The 14,802-nt window shown below is 44.4% G+C and overlaps 3 protein-coding genes across 6 annotated transcripts; 1 reads left to right on the forward strand and 2 right to left on the reverse strand.

Annotated features, from left to right (window-relative positions):
• Positions 1-10: 10 nt before the first annotated feature.
• On the forward strand, positions 11-5,760 carry LOC105702351 (kinesin-like protein Klp61F). The gene is made up of 17 exons (XM_012429850.2): positions 11-236; positions 662-809; positions 891-1,040; positions 1,145-1,305; positions 1,388-1,537; positions 1,627-1,863; positions 1,948-2,323; positions 2,442-2,683; positions 2,775-2,914; positions 2,988-3,106; positions 3,185-3,529; positions 3,631-3,858; positions 3,943-4,119; positions 4,194-4,416; positions 4,481-4,602; positions 4,683-4,952; positions 5,042-5,760. The coding sequence occupies exons 1-17, from the start codon at positions 172-174 to the stop codon at positions 5,165-5,167; spliced, it is 3,279 nt and encodes a 1,092-aa protein (XP_012285273.1). The 5' UTR covers positions 11-171; the 3' UTR covers positions 5,168-5,760.
• A 738-nt stretch (positions 5,761-6,498) lies between these two features.
• LOC105702353 (serine proteinase stubble) lies at positions 6,499-12,032 on the reverse strand. 3 transcript variants are annotated; one of them, XM_012429852.2, is made up of 11 exons: positions 11,849-12,032; positions 9,619-9,917; positions 9,425-9,464; positions 8,750-9,189; positions 8,403-8,588; positions 8,182-8,317; positions 7,947-8,114; positions 7,604-7,868; positions 7,259-7,536; positions 6,965-7,119; positions 6,499-6,808 (listed from the first exon to the last, which is right to left on the reverse strand). In XM_012429852.2, exons 1-11 carry the CDS (start codon positions 12,009-12,011, stop codon positions 6,641-6,643), a joined length of 2,298 nt encoding a protein of 765 aa, XP_012285275.1. In that variant the 5' UTR covers positions 12,012-12,032; the 3' UTR covers positions 6,499-6,640. The 3 variants fall into 3 exon arrangements, with proteins under 3 accessions (XP_012285275.1, XP_012285277.1, XP_012285276.1); XM_012429854.2 differs by lacking the exon at positions 11,849-12,032 and adding an exon at positions 11,554-11,775; XM_012429853.2 differs by lacking the exon at positions 11,849-12,032 and adding an exon at positions 11,299-11,775.
• On the reverse strand, positions 11,912-14,688 carry LOC105702357 (BRCA1-associated RING domain protein 1). 2 transcript variants are annotated; one of them, XM_023433968.1, is made up of 10 exons: positions 14,388-14,688; positions 14,089-14,277; positions 13,831-14,002; positions 13,666-13,746; positions 13,366-13,562; positions 13,061-13,279; positions 12,871-12,980; positions 12,679-12,797; positions 12,221-12,596; positions 11,912-12,001 (listed from the first exon to the last, which is right to left on the reverse strand). In XM_023433968.1, the coding sequence occupies exons 1-9, from the start codon at positions 14,462-14,464 to the stop codon at positions 12,228-12,230; spliced, it is 1,533 nt and encodes a 510-aa protein (XP_023289736.1). In that variant the 5' UTR covers positions 14,465-14,688; the 3' UTR covers positions 11,912-12,001; positions 12,221-12,227. The 2 variants fall into 2 exon arrangements, with proteins under 2 accessions (XP_023289736.1, XP_012285282.1); XM_012429859.2 differs by lacking the exon at positions 11,912-12,001 and having other exon boundaries at positions 12,081-12,596; positions 14,388-14,686.
• Positions 14,689-14,802: the final 114 nt, after the last annotated feature.

The following is a 14,802-nucleotide window of genomic DNA, read 5'->3' on the forward strand; positions in this document are numbered from 1 at the left end:
CTTAGGTTAAGCGCGCAAAGGCTCCAAGCGGCAGGCATCCGAAGCGAAAAGTTTGAATGTTCAACGGACGATTACACGTACGGTTCGTCACCGAAGGATAGTGAAAAGCAGAATTAATATTTGGGAGGTTTTAATTACGCGAGCGTGGCTGAAGGTCATTTTTACGAGAAGATGAACGACTCGAAGGTTAATAAGAAAGATAAAAATCAGCACATTCAAGTCTTCGTTAGAGTCAGGTAAATATCAACGCTTCGTGAAGCGTCGGGGACCACTCATTGACCGCAATGCCAATGTCAACGTTCTTTCCATGTATTTTCGTGCGTTTCCTAACTGAGAACTATTCAAAGGATTGTACAGAATTGTACCTATACTTCTTTCCTCCTATATATTCAAATCGCTCAAGATGCAAACGCATTTTTTATGTTCTTAGATTTTACTTATCGATGGCCTACTCTATTGTGACTCAAAGACCCAAGTAAACTCGTTGAATGCCGTGGAGGTCACCGGTGAGGGGCAAACCCCCAATCGCCTTGCGATAGTGCCCTCGTCATTTGTTTTGGCATTCAACGTGTTAATCTATAAATGTTAAGGAAATTAAGACATTCCTTCGACTGAGAGTCTATATTAATTTCTGTTGTTCTATTTCCATCATTTATTATAGGCCTCCAAATACTGCAGAAAAAGTTGGAAAATCTCTCACGGTAATCGAGGTGCCATCTAACAAAGATTTGATCGTTCGTGAAAGACCGCAAGATAAACTTTCAAAGAAATTCACGTTCGATAAAGTTTTCGGACCTGCGTCGAAGCAGGTAAATTAATTGTGAATTCAGGAGGCTTGTAAAATTAGAATCAACATTTAATTTTTACGTTGTAATTTAAAAACTTTATAGGTTGACGTATACAAAGCAGTGGTTAGCCCATTATTAGATGAAGTACTGGCTGGTTACAATTGTACGGTATTCGCTTATGGCCAAACTGGAACTGGGAAAACCTTCACTATGGAAGGAGTTACTAACGACCCTGCCTTACATTGGCAGAGTGTAAGTTTCAATTAAGATGCTAAATTTTAAAACGACCGGATCGATTATTGTTTCATAGATTATGCTCCAATTGTTATAATCTTACGTACAAATCATTTTAACAGGATACTTCCGCGGGAATTATACCTCGTTCTTTAAGCCAGTTGTTCGATGAATTACGTATACTCGATGCACAGGAATACTCAGTTCGTGTGAGCTTTCTAGAACTATATAATGAGGAACTTTTTGATCTCCTTTCACCTAACGACGATGCTTCGAAAATCAGGTAACAAGAAGTATCTTTTAAATATCGATCTCTAAAAGTGCTTAGGTGCGTGTATTCTATGTTTTCTAAAATTTCCGTACAGATTATACGAAGATGCTTCAAAAAAAGGAGCAATTATCATCCATGGTTTAGAAGAAGTAACAGTACATGACAAAATTGAAGTGTATAAAATTTTAGAGAAGGGTTCGGAAAAAAGGCAAACCGCGGCAACTTTGATGAACGCACAGTCCAGGTTATTTTCATAACAGTTCTTGCACGATAGACAATTTGTTTTGTAGATTTTTTTAAAGAACCATATTTGATATATTTTTCTTCTTGCAGTCGGTCGCATACGGTTTTCTCTATTACCGTGCACATAAAGGAAAACACTGTAGATGGAGAAGAACTTTTGAAGACTGGCAAATTAAATCTGGTGGATTTAGCAGGAAGCGAAAATGTAGGGAGATCGGGTGCAGTCGACAGGAGAGCTAGAGAAGCTGGAAACATTAATCAGTCTTTGTTGACTCTTGGGCGAGTGATTACGGCCCTTGTAGAGAGAGCACCCCACATACCTTATCGGTAATCGAATAAACTAATAACAATACCAAAATAAATCAGTTTAAATTATTACAATATATTTAATTGGCAATGTTACGATTCTAGGGAATCAAAATTAACTCGACTTCTTCAAGAGTCTTTGGGTGGCCGCACGAAAACTTCTATAATCGCGACAATATCTCCAGCCATTATGAACCTGGAGGAAACACTGTCAACACTGGATTATGCCTACAGAGCTAAACATATTACAAATCGCCCGGAAATAAACCAAAAACTTTCAAAGAAAGCTTTGCTCAAGGAATATACGGAAGAGATAGAACGACTGCGTCGTGATTTATTGGCTACTCGCGAACGAAATGGGGTGTATCTTGCTCAAGAAAATTATAACGAAATACAATCGCTACTAGATCACCAAGGCAGGGAAATTCAGATAAAAATTAATCACATAAAAGCATTAGAGGAACACATGCTGAAAAGAGAAGTAAGTTATTACTGGACTATGCGATCTATCAATATTGTATTACGATTCATATTTAATGATTCAATAAGCAATTAGCATTTAAGAAGATTCTAGAACGAATTTTTATCCATTCTTATAGGAAGTGTTTAACGAATTACAAACAATACACACGAAACAAGCTAAAGCATTATACAAAACCCTGGAATCTACAAAAAATACATTAAAGTCTACTGAACTCGATAGAGATATTCACAAACATTTAGTTGAGAAACATGTTAATACCGAAACAGTTCTTCGTAATCAAGCTCAGACATTACTTGTTGTCGCTGATTCGGCATCCACCGACACGTATAAACTTCATGATAAAATTAGACGCAAAAAGTAAGTGAAGTTATCGAATGCTCTTTTTAATATAAAATTGCTTTTCTATATTATATGTTCGTAATTTAATTTAATTTCATTCTTTCTCAAGACAAGTGGAAGAAGAAAACGAAAATTTGGGACATCAGTTCAAAGAACATATTACACAACGATTCGTAAATATCGAAAAGGATCTCTCGGTCTATACTCAAGATTTAGTACAATTCTTTCTCAGCATGAAAGATAAAATTGGTAAGAACAAAACCCTTTAGCCTTTAGCCATCCTACATTATAAATACATTCTTATTATCAAGGAACTCTACAGGTGCGAGTATGGATACCCAAATTAACGGAATCGATACCGTTATTCGTCATGCGTCATCAGATTTAGTAAATCAAGAGTCTGCTATCTCAAATAATTTGGTGCGGAATGTAAATAAATCGGTAGGTAGGCTAATCGAATCGAGCATTCACGACTGTGTAGCGATTGTGCATTCCTATAAAATTATTCTTTGTTAACAGTTTGAATGTTACCAATTGTGGGTTGACAAGCAAATTCAGGAAGTGGTAGCTATTTCTAAAAGTGAATGTTATGCATTAAACAAACTGTCAGCAATGTTAGCACCAAAACTTTACGAACTAGTTCAGAACAAAATTGCCGAAAATTTATATGAATTAAATGAAGGTATCACAAAGAGAATCGAAGAAATATCTTCATATGTAAAACAGTCAGGCGATCGCGTTTGTGACAATTTACTCGCAGATCGCGATCGTTTGTGGCAAGCCGTTTCAGACATTAAAGGAATTGTCGAAACGTCCACCCAGAAACAGAACGAAATGTTACAGAACCGACAAAATTTTGTAAAGGTCAGTATTGATTTTAGAATATCTATGCATTGCTGCATAATAATAAAATTAAACGTTTTATTATTTAAAATTATTTGTTCTATTCGTAAAAATTTTCTTAGGCATTTGATGAGCTCTATTTACACTTTAACACCTTGTGTAAAAAAGAGGAAGACGCACAAAGCGCAATTTGTACCTCTTATACTCAATTGAATGACATCTGCGAAACTGTTAGCAACACAAGTAAAGTTAATTACGAGCAAAGTATCGCTAGCCACAAAAACTTTGAGGAAAATGTTTTCAAACACGTGACAAGTTTAAAGGAAGAGATCACATCTAGTGCCGAAAAGGTAATTGAAGCGATGTTTCCGATCAATGTGCTCAAACTAATTTTATCGAGTCACACCTACAATATGTTACATTTGCAATTATAGAATAGAGAACTGTCCAGGGACACCATAGAACGGAGCAAACTAGTAAATGAATTGCAAACAGGATTGAGCGAAAGCTGCAACGGGTGGTCCAAGTACAAGACCCTTCTTGAACGTAACGCGAATGAATTGAAACTTAAAATGGCAGGGGATCAAAACGCGATCGTATCGTCTGCTCGGGTAAGTGTAATAAATATCTGCAAGTTGAGGTAAAGTGTAAATGGTAATATTTGTATAAAAATGCATTTGCACAGGAGATTCACCAAATTGTCGCAGACTATAGCGTAAATCATGACGAGTACATGGAAGATCAGCGAAGCAAATTGCAAAATTTGAATTCGGATGTGACTCGTAAGCTCGAGACTCAAGGTGTGGAATCTTTAGAATGGAACAACAAAATCACTTCTACTCTGCGAACGACTCAACATGAAGTTGATAAATTCCTCATCGAAGATTTACGTCGCGACGTGCCTACAGGTTTGCGTTATTAACCCTCCAGACAGATTGAATAATAATCCGCGGATCTTCCTTATAAATTTAGGTAACACACCTGCAAGGAAGGACTTCCACTACCCTCGCAAACTCGTTGCCACATCACCCCACGAACGCATTATTCAGAGATTCCGAGAAACTAGAGAAACCGTGGAAATGTCCGAAATGGAAGTATGTATCCCCTAATTGTTTATCAAAATATAACGGTCCCTATCAGTTTAGCTTTAAAATTTGTTATTTTAAATCGGCAGGACGAGACCCTGCCCAATGCAGACGACACGTTAAAACCAGATACACCTAGCATGGAGATAAATACTCTAGATCATTCTACTTTTCCTACCGGTATGACAATAATGCGTTCCACTTCCACGCCTAGTAATGTGGTGCAAAAGAAACTGTTAGGCGATGACGACAATCGTAATGATCGTTTGATCAGATCTGCTTCGGCATCCGACATTTCTGTTCTATCAAGTCCAATGTGTGATCACATTTTACACTCCGAGTCGGATACTTGCCTGTGGGTAAGTATCGTTACAGATATACATGATACTCTTAAAAATCGTATCAAGTTTACGATCCCTTTACCTTGTATATCCATTACAACTTGCAGAGTGCAAACAAAGAGAACGGTCAAGGTGAATTCCCCAAACCGGAGAAGACTGTGAATACAAAACCCGTAACCTCCATACCTAAATTGAAGCCCTCGAACCGCCGCGTTCTCGGAACGTTCAACTGAGATCTTCAACAAAGTCTTGGCTATCAACGATTTTTTTCTATACTCGTTCGCTACACATAAGGTAGATAATTCGCGTGATTCGAGATTGCTACATACGATTCCATTATTTTATAAACATTTACTAAGTAATGTCATCTTGGAAATATTGTCTTCGTGATAAGCTTATTGATAACCATTTGTAGTTTGTAATGAGGCTATTTCAAACGCGCCGTACTTTCGAATACGTTTATATATTCTACATACAAGTCCTACGTATATACAGAGATATAGATATCGTCACTTTATCGCGCACCCGCTTTTTACTCCTTATTTTAAACGTAGGCTCATTTTTTTTAGCGTTGTAACGTCCAACAATTATATCGCAATGTTTCAGGGATGTCCGCTGTCTTCTTTAGAACGTTGATCACATTGTTTGATTTATATTTAAATTTTGTACCGTTTTATTGTTTCCAAATGAATCCCCAATTGAAAATTAATAGGTTAACTTCATTCGTGACTTGTAGTTTAACTTTAACGTAGTGGATAAGTGAGAAAGTTAAATTTTAGTGTAATTGATCAAATATTTGAAGGAAAAATAAAGACAATGTAATGCATTTCTTCGTTCGCACGAGTCTGCTCGTTTTACCAACTCTGCCACAAGGGAAATCATATATTCACTAACTTCTAATGCGAAGTACCTCTTTTCTGTCTTATATAAACGTATAAATATGACTTTTCATGAAATCAGGAGTCTTGTACAATTGTAACTTAATGAAATAGAAATTAGAACTTAACAGCTATGTTTGACATCGACATGTAATTGGTAAGAAATAACTTAAACTAGTGGCGTAGAAAATTTCTAAAGATCTTAAAGTTTAAAAATGTTTCTAATGTGTATGACGCGTTAATGTACAAAGCAGCATATAATGGCCCTACCGTTTGTCGAAGTAGACGCTCAAACGATAGACAATGAAACGTAATAAAGTATCCAAAGATGATAGCAATGAAATTTTACTATAAATGATCGACTCGCTATTCTAAACGATCCAAAATAAATAACATTAAATACATTCGACAGCTCGTGAAATGTATACGGACGTTAATTCGGACGCGACTTAATATCAAGACTACGATAAATTGGCGTCGAACCATTTGATCTCTAAGAAAATGAAACGTAAACTCGAACGGGACAGAAAATGCCAATAAACTGATCTATGAAAAACATTTCCTTACCTTTTGATTGCACTTAACACGTTGACACGTCCCAGCGGTAGGCATTTGGGAGGGGGGGAAGAAAATCTGAAACGAGCTCTCGACGCGAAGGGACATGACAATGATTTGAGCAAAAGACGTTAAGGGTCTTAGTCCTTAGATTTATACCATCCGATGCCTGACCTCAGAATAATTGAAATACTGATGAATTCGTGCTCCATCACTGGACGCACGAGATGAAATTCGTCGAGCTACGTAAAATGGGAGAAGTACGAAAGGAAACTAAAGATTGTTGACGGATATGATTTGGTTGATCCAACCGATGAAGGCGGACACTTTTACGTATACCCCTGGTACGTCGATTCTACCACACCCGAAACCCCAAGAGACCAAACCTGCCAATTCGTAGAATCCGTCATCCTGGCAAACTAGAGGACCTCCTCCGTCGCCCTAAAAGAAAAACGATCGATCCAATCACTCCCGATCCCTCGCATCGTTGCGTGTTACGTATGAGCGAAAGAAGCGAAAGAAGCGAAAAAACGTGATATATATATAACGAAAGTCCCAAAGTCATACGTAATGGTTATCGTTATACGTATCGCTTACCTGACACGCGTCGTTGCCCTGTTCACCTCCGGCGCAGAAGCTGCTCGCCGGCAAGATGAAAATCTTCTCGGTGACGGCATTGACTTTCCTGATGCATTCCGCATCGCTGACGATCGGTATCTCGGCCTCGCGAACTCTGAGAGGGATCGGCCCCGCTGTGAGAAGAATCGGAGTCGATCGATTACAATATCCTGGAACATCGGCTCGCCCGTGCCGGGGTTCATCGGTACTCGTCGTTACGACGCGCGATATAACTTTGGGGTAAAGAAACGGCTCGGCTCGAGTCGTGGTCACCTTCTCCCATGTATCCGTAACCCGTAACGGTGCACCTCTTCCCTGCCGTGTGGCTGACTCCTCTCGCGGGCAGACACACCAGGCACACGCCGTCCTTCAGCTCGGCCTGTCCGTGGAGTTTCAACAACGCGATGTCGTTGTCCAACGTCTGACTGTTATGGTTGTGGTGGATATACGTAGTGGCCACCCTCAAAGTCTGAGCACCGGGACTCCCGTACTTTCTCGTCAGGTCGTGATCCCCGACCCTCACGTAAATGGCGTCTCCTGACCGCACGATGCTGAAAACGAGTCGCCGGTCAGCACCGAGCATCTCGACGAGAAGAGACGACAAGAGAGCTCGCTTACTTGGTGACGCAGTGCGCGGCGGTGAGCACCCACTGCGTCCCGATCAAAGCTCCACCGCAGAGGTATTGATTGAGAGAGTTGATCAGAGCAACCTGCCAACACCACTCGTTCGCGTCGGCGTCCTCCCCTCCGACGACTCTCGCTCCTCTTCCGTTACTTCGGGCCTGAACCGGCCCTCTGGAGGTCCCTTTGACGCCGCACACGTACTTGCTGTAGACGGGACTCTTCGTGGTCGTCGTCACCGGCATCGCCGTCGTGGTCTCGACTGCAAGGACCGGGTCGAGAATTAAAAGCTCGTCGCGAATCCAATCCAATCCAAGGGAAGGGCTCTCCGAGAACTCACAGACGCTGGCGGTGAACGGCGTCGTGCCGGCCAGGAAGGTGTCGTTCCTGTTGTGCAGCACCGGCTCGCTAGAGTTCCCGGTATGGTATTCCCTGATGAGCGACTTCGGGGCGCAGCACTGGTGCCCCAACTTCTTGCACTTGAAGAGGCCCGTCAGCTCGGCGTTGCCTGGAGGAATTTGCAAGAGCTTCAGCAAGAGCTTCGGTGACCAGGGCCAGCGACCACCTGGACTTACGGAAGCAGGTGAAGGACAAGTAAGACACGATGCAGGACCCAGGGCACTCCGGGCGAGGATCCGGCGGGAGAGCCACCGTCGTCGTAGTCGGAGTCGGAGTCGGCCGTGGTCTCGGCCGTGGTCTCGGCCTGGGGGTCTGAAACGAACGACGGAAAGGGAAATGCACGCCGCGCGCAGGGACTCGAGGGTTGATATCGCTTCCAAGGCACCCAGGGATATACCTGCGTCACGCTGTGCGTGTTGTCGCAGCAGATGGAGCCCGAGTTGCAGGTCGACGTCTTGGGGACGATCACGCTAGGGCGCTCGCAGAACGCCGCCATGATGGTCAGAAGACAGAAACCTGGACAAGCCGGCAGCCTGGGTGGAGGTGGCCTCGTCGTTGGTCGCACCGTGGTCGTGGTCGATTCCTAAATACAGTTCCCGATAAACACGATATCTCGCCGCTTCGATCGGGTTAATCCGTGCCTCCCCTAAAATCGGAAACTTCCCAATCAAATTCGTGACCGGCGCCGTACCGCGCAACGAATATCCCCCTATACGTTTCCTCGTCTATCGCCTCGCCATTTACCGTCTTCGCCGGAGGCTCCGAGATGCAGCAAGACCCGTCTCCTGGGCAGTCGGCGTGCTGGTCGATTTTGTCGCAGAACAGGGCGAAGAGCCCGTTCACGCATTCTCCCTTGCAAGGTCTTCTCATCTCGGGCTTGGGTCTGGGTCTGGCGGGAGTAGTGGTCGCCGGGACGGCCGTCGCGGCGGTGGTCGACGTCGCGGACAAGACGGACCTCTCGGTCGTCGAGGGCGTCTTCGGGGTTGGCGTCGTCCTCTCGTCGCCGTGCGACGAGTTCGACTTGGTTCTGTCTATCACCAGCAGCTCGGGAGGCGGCGAGTCGCCGAACGCGTCCCTCGATACGCAACATCGGTACCCTGGCTTACAAAGCGAGTCGCCCCTGAGAACGGCGTCGCAGTAGTCGGCGATCCGCTCCGCCATGCAGATCCCGGAACACGTCCTCGCTGGAAAAGGAAGAGCGACGACTCGGAGAATTTGGCCCCTTCGCTCGGAACCAATCACGAGCAAAATCGGTCCCGAAGCTATGCCCAAACCGGACAAAAACGTCCAGGGACGTTCGCATCCCGAGTACACGAACTCCATGTACGATTACGATTCTATCCGTTTCCGTTCCGTTTTCCAGCACCAAGGCCACGGCCAGGACCGATTTCGTTCGCCACCACTCGGAGCCGGACTTACCGGCCGCCTCGTCATCCCCGTCCTTGTCCTTCTGGCTGTCCTAGAAACCGAGAACTACTTTAGCGACTCGTGGGGCCTCGAAAAGAAACGCTTCCAGCGCGTCTATGTAGGTCCGCTTCACCGTATTCGCCGTCGACTCGCTCCCGGACCTCTTAGCATGCAGAGGACGGAGCCCGACCCTCGTTTACACCCACCGCGGACGACTCCGTCGTCGTCGCCGCCGTCGTCGTCGTCGACGTCGTCGTCGACGTCGTCGACGTCGTTGTCGTGGTCGTCGTCGTGGGCGCCGTCGTCGTCGCGGCGATGGCGTTTTCCGACGAATTTCCGGACGTTTCCGTGGAGTTGGTCGGCGTGTCGATACAACATCGCATGCTGGCCGTTGGGCATTGCACGTCCTCCAGCACCTCGTAGCAGATCAGGGTGGCGAAAGCGTGGACGCACACCCCGGGGCAGTCCGCGCTGTTCGCCGTGCTCGTCAGAGAGTCCAAGAGTCCTGCCAAAGAGAAATAATCTATAAACGATGTTTCTTCTCTACGAAATAATCGTGTCGCGCAATCGCGTTCGATTCGAGTAACGGCTATCAACGATACGCGTACGGATCTTTTTTTCTCGGGGTAGAGTGGAATAGGTCGCGCACATCGGGCGCCGCTGCGCGTGCGAGGCCGTGCATAGGGAACGGCCTTAAAATGATCCCCTATATCGTAAACACCCGTTACGCGGGATTTACGGTTAACGGCAAATCGCCAATTACGCGTGCGAGCTCGAAAATCTTCTCGTCGTTGCGCGCACTCGTTCCTTCGTTACACCTGGGGAACGAGTTATCCCACGTGGTCGACCCCGGGCTATTAGTAATCGCCGAGGACCCCGCGGGAAGACGTAATTTATGTCAGAATTATGCGAAAATGAGGGAGAAAAAGAAGCGACAAAGATCAGCCCGCCGACCAGTTTCGGCTACATTCGGAGGCTCTACAGGGTGATCGGACGAAAAATGACAAGTTATCCCCGCGAAATATAAGAGTCAAGAAGTAAAAGTGGAAGTCAAGGAGCACTACCGCTTGTTCGATGCAACGCGATGCAAAGGTAATCGAGGGCGGTTTCACTTTGGCAGGCATAACGGCCCAAACGAACGTAACGGTAGTTAACGAGCCTTAACGAGCCTTAACCAGCCGCTCCGAGCCGAGGCACGCGCGGGCCTCGTCTAATGCATTCCCGGATAAATCTTGAGATTACGATAACGCATTTCCCGAAATCCCTGGTCCAAACGGGCCGATCCTCCTCTAACGCCGTTCGATAACGGTACATTAACGGTACATTACCGGTACATTACCGGTACATTAACGGTACATTAACGGTACATTAACGGTACATTAACGAGATGACAGAAATTCGGGCTTCCTCGGTAACGATTACGAAATCCCGAGGAGAAATAAGGAAGACTTATAGAGACTTCCCGCCGAGTGGAAGAGATCTCGCCTATGCGAGCGTCCAAGTCTCCGGGTTGGCTCGGTGCTCAGAGCTCGATACCCAGGACGCGAGAGGTTTCCGGACCAGCCAAAACGTCTTCGAGTTTGTTTTGCCTCCTGCTTAGGTATACCGTTGCGGACGGCCTTCTTCCGCGTAGCGTTACCCTCCTAAGTGGGACACGACCGTATCCTTCGAGGTGCACCGTCCATACCACGTCGCCATGCTCGTGCACCCGGCAATTTCTATTTCTCGAAAGCTCCGGATGGATAAAGGTCTCCCGAGTCATTTTCCAAAGTAACCCTCCACCGGACGTCCCCTCGTCCCAGGAAGGAGTCTTCCCGATGCGAGATTCGAGGCCTGGTCGATGAATCTTGAGCCTCGGTTCACGGATTCGCCAAGATGCGCCTCACCTGAGAAGAAGCTGCCGGCCAAGGACTCGTCGTCCTGGGCCTTGACCCTGGTCAAGGCGAGGACGAAGAGTAGCCACCCCGAAGGGGCGATGAGCCTCATGGTGACGTTGACGCTTCTCGAGAAACAGCTGATGCACCCGTGGACACTGTATGCGCACGTGTCACTCGACTGCGAGTTTGCCAACCCTGATCGTCCGGGGCCTTATTGCCCGACTGGCGGAGTCGCTTGTGGGTCAGGGTGCGGGCCGGACTTACCCGCTCTTCGGCGGTTGGACGAAGAGGTCGCTCGTTCCCTCTTCGTTTCTTTCGTGATCGTGCCTATCAAAGTGCCCCTTCTCTCTCTCGCTCGCTCGGTCTCCGGGTCGTCTTCTCGCAGCGACCCCCACTCTCCCGTCCACGCGCCGCCTTCTTCTCTCTCTTCCCTCGATCTTCCACATGTAACCGAGTAGCGGTACTTCTCCCATAAGCGTGCGCGGCGTCGGGCCTCTAATTTCTATTCGTCGATCGAGCGGGCGGGACAGCCTCCGCCGGATCCTGATGTAGAATTTACCATTTTGTCCCGATATCCTTGACGAAACCGCTGAGCAACGGTATTCTCGAGTCGAGTCGGGAGATGCCGCTGAATCTCGAGTAGGCGCTCTTGGGGATCCTTTTGAAACGGGGAATGATCCAGGACTCGCCCCAGCGGGTTTGCTTGCCAATGCTGAAATCATACCTTGCTTATTATACGCGCAGGCGCTGCACCCTGGGTTAAGGGTGCAAACTGATATTTTGGACGGGCCTTAACGTTAAATATATATATATATTTTTTTTTTTCCCCAGCGAATCTTAACGCAAGAGGTACAGTAGTTAAAGCTTTCGGTTGCGCTTCACGGCAAGAGTTACCCTTATTCTCGTGATACCGATAAAGAATGTCGTTTACGTGTTCCTTATGATATTCCCAGCAAAGCTGGGTCTAGTAGCATGAATTTTTCTATGCACTCGATGAGCCAGACGAGGGGCAATGATTTTATGTGTGGCATGTTGTACTTGATGCGCGGCTCCTCTTTCCCAGGAACGTAGATGATGTAATGGGAACACTTGTGCAAGGGATGCTGTGGATTTTGGGATACGTGAAATGGAATTAATTTATTCGCCTCTATCTCCTCCGGGTTTGGCTCTCTCGTTAGAACTGCACCATCGCCTTCCTTTACGAGAGCTGCCAAACTGCGTTTGGTAAACGGGATGTTGCTCACGGTGTACGTGTTTTTTAGATTCAGGGCGAAGTAAAAGTAACACCGATTAAAAAGTCGAGGATTCTGAAAAAATTGTTTAACTTTTTAATTTCTTATATCGACGAACGTATTAAATTTTATGTACACCGATGATTCGTTTGCTTACTTGATTCTCTGCGTTTTCCCTCGCTCGAGTTAGAGTACCGCTTGTTGGAGCACTCCGGACTTCGAACAACTTCAAGTCCAATTCGGTCAGATCATTCAATTCTAAACTTAGCCGAATCCCTAAAGAAGATACATTACTTTGGTATAGCGTTCAATAATTATTTCAAATTAAGCGAACCAGAGAAATCCTTACATTCACTATTCAGGAGCCACTTCCCATGAAGAATTACCAGCAACACGTCGTATGTTAATTTAGCGGTATTATTAATATTTGCTTCGACAACGACATGAGTTATGGAAGGCCTGCATCATTTGAAGAAATATAAGATAAAAACGTACTTTTTAGAAGATTTGTGAAATATATTACAATGAACAAAGGGTACCTGAACTCTGAAACGATCTTCACTTTATGCCTAGTGGCCATTTTGTTGAGCAATTGACGACTTTCGCTGCTTAAATTCGAAGGATATATAACCATTTTAATACTCGTACTGCGAACGGACTGGTCCAATGTACGATTTAAATCTAACAATTTCTCGGGCGTTTTCGGCCATTTGTCTTGTTTCAAAAGTTCACGCATCTCTTCGGTAAAAGCGTAATCTCTGCATCAATCAATTTCTTCTTTAGAGCAGAGTTTATTTAAGCGGAAAACATCTACTAAAAACAATCTCCATTTCATTGAACTTACACTGGGGCTTTCCCACATTGATCGTACACATTTGGATTAGCTTTGTATTGTAAAAGCAATTTTGCTTCGTCAATATTATTATTAGATGCAGCCTCGTGTAATGCTGTTTTATTGTCTTTACCAGGAGTGTTTGGTTGGGCACCAGCTTCTAAAAGGAGTTTACAAATAGCGCAATATCCCCAGCTTGCAGCTTCTTGCTAGAAAATACATTATATTCAATTTGGTCGATTAGAAATTAATTAAAAATGCTCATCGAGGAGCAGATACAAAGACTTATTAATAAAGTGGATGGTCATTTACCAATGGCGTCCAATCAGCATAATCTTTTGTATTAGGATTTGCACCAGCATCTAGCAAGGATTTAACAAACATCTCATCACCCTGGAAAAGAAAAGTATTAAAAGCAATTAATACTTTTTCTACATCAGAAAAAAAGAATTCCAAATAATATAATATAAAACATACCTTTGTACAAGCATTGTGCAATACGGTTTCTCCCTTTGCATTACGTTTGTCAATTTTTCTTGGTATATGCTTAAGCGTATGATTAAATGGCTTTTTGGCTCTCTTCTGTGATGAACTTATAACGGTTGTTTTGGTTTCACTGAACGCCGAAGATTCTCCATTTCGGGACTTTCTATTAACAAACATTAAAGATACTTTAGTAGTTTTCATTTAAAATAATAAATAATTCGTGATCCCATATGAAATGACAGCACGTACGGACGTCCAATTATTTCTTCAATAATTTTGCAACCCTGTATAAGATTTTCAACCATCAGGTCATGTTGAATTTCATTTGGTTGTACCGGTGTGTGACAAACCACACAAACCGATTGATCGTCAATACATGACTTACAAAAGAAATGTCCACAGTTGGAGTACCGAACTGCAGCAACTGTTGTATTTTTACTGAAAATTAAAGTAATTCTTCGTTAACAATGCTTTAGTAACATTTTTATAACAAAGATGACGTATTATAGGTGTATTAAAAGTAATGTTAAATAAATGCATTAATGTACCATCGGCCGCAGACGAGTGCATCAAAAAAGTGTCCCAAAGCCTTTTCCGTTTCCTTCCAGCTACTATTCGGATCCATTTTGCAAGTGTCTGGTTGCTGTCAATTTCGCCACTATTTAATTACGGCTAAACTTGTTAGGAATTATAAAAAACTATCGCGTTCTTGAAATCATTAAACTTTGACGATCACTTGTTAAGTGATCACTTATCAGTGTGCGTTTCAAGTGTCAAGTGAATTTTCAGTGTTTAAAAAAAAAATGATTTGCCCAGTTGCATCCTTATTACGCATAAAATAACGTCAGCTCTTCATCGTAAACCTAGAATCGCGTTACTTGCAAATCGGGCATTAGGTAAATCGCCGGCGAGGATCCCCGAAACGCCACCGGCGCTGCGATCGATGCGTCGTTGCCAAACGTT

Source organism: Orussus abietinus, unplaced genomic scaffold (genome assembly GCF_000612105.2).
Source record: "Orussus abietinus isolate OABI.00-Male unplaced genomic scaffold, Oabi_2.0 scaffold17, whole genome shotgun sequence".
Classification (NCBI taxonomy): Eukaryota; Metazoa; Arthropoda; class Insecta; order Hymenoptera; family Orussidae; genus Orussus; species Orussus abietinus.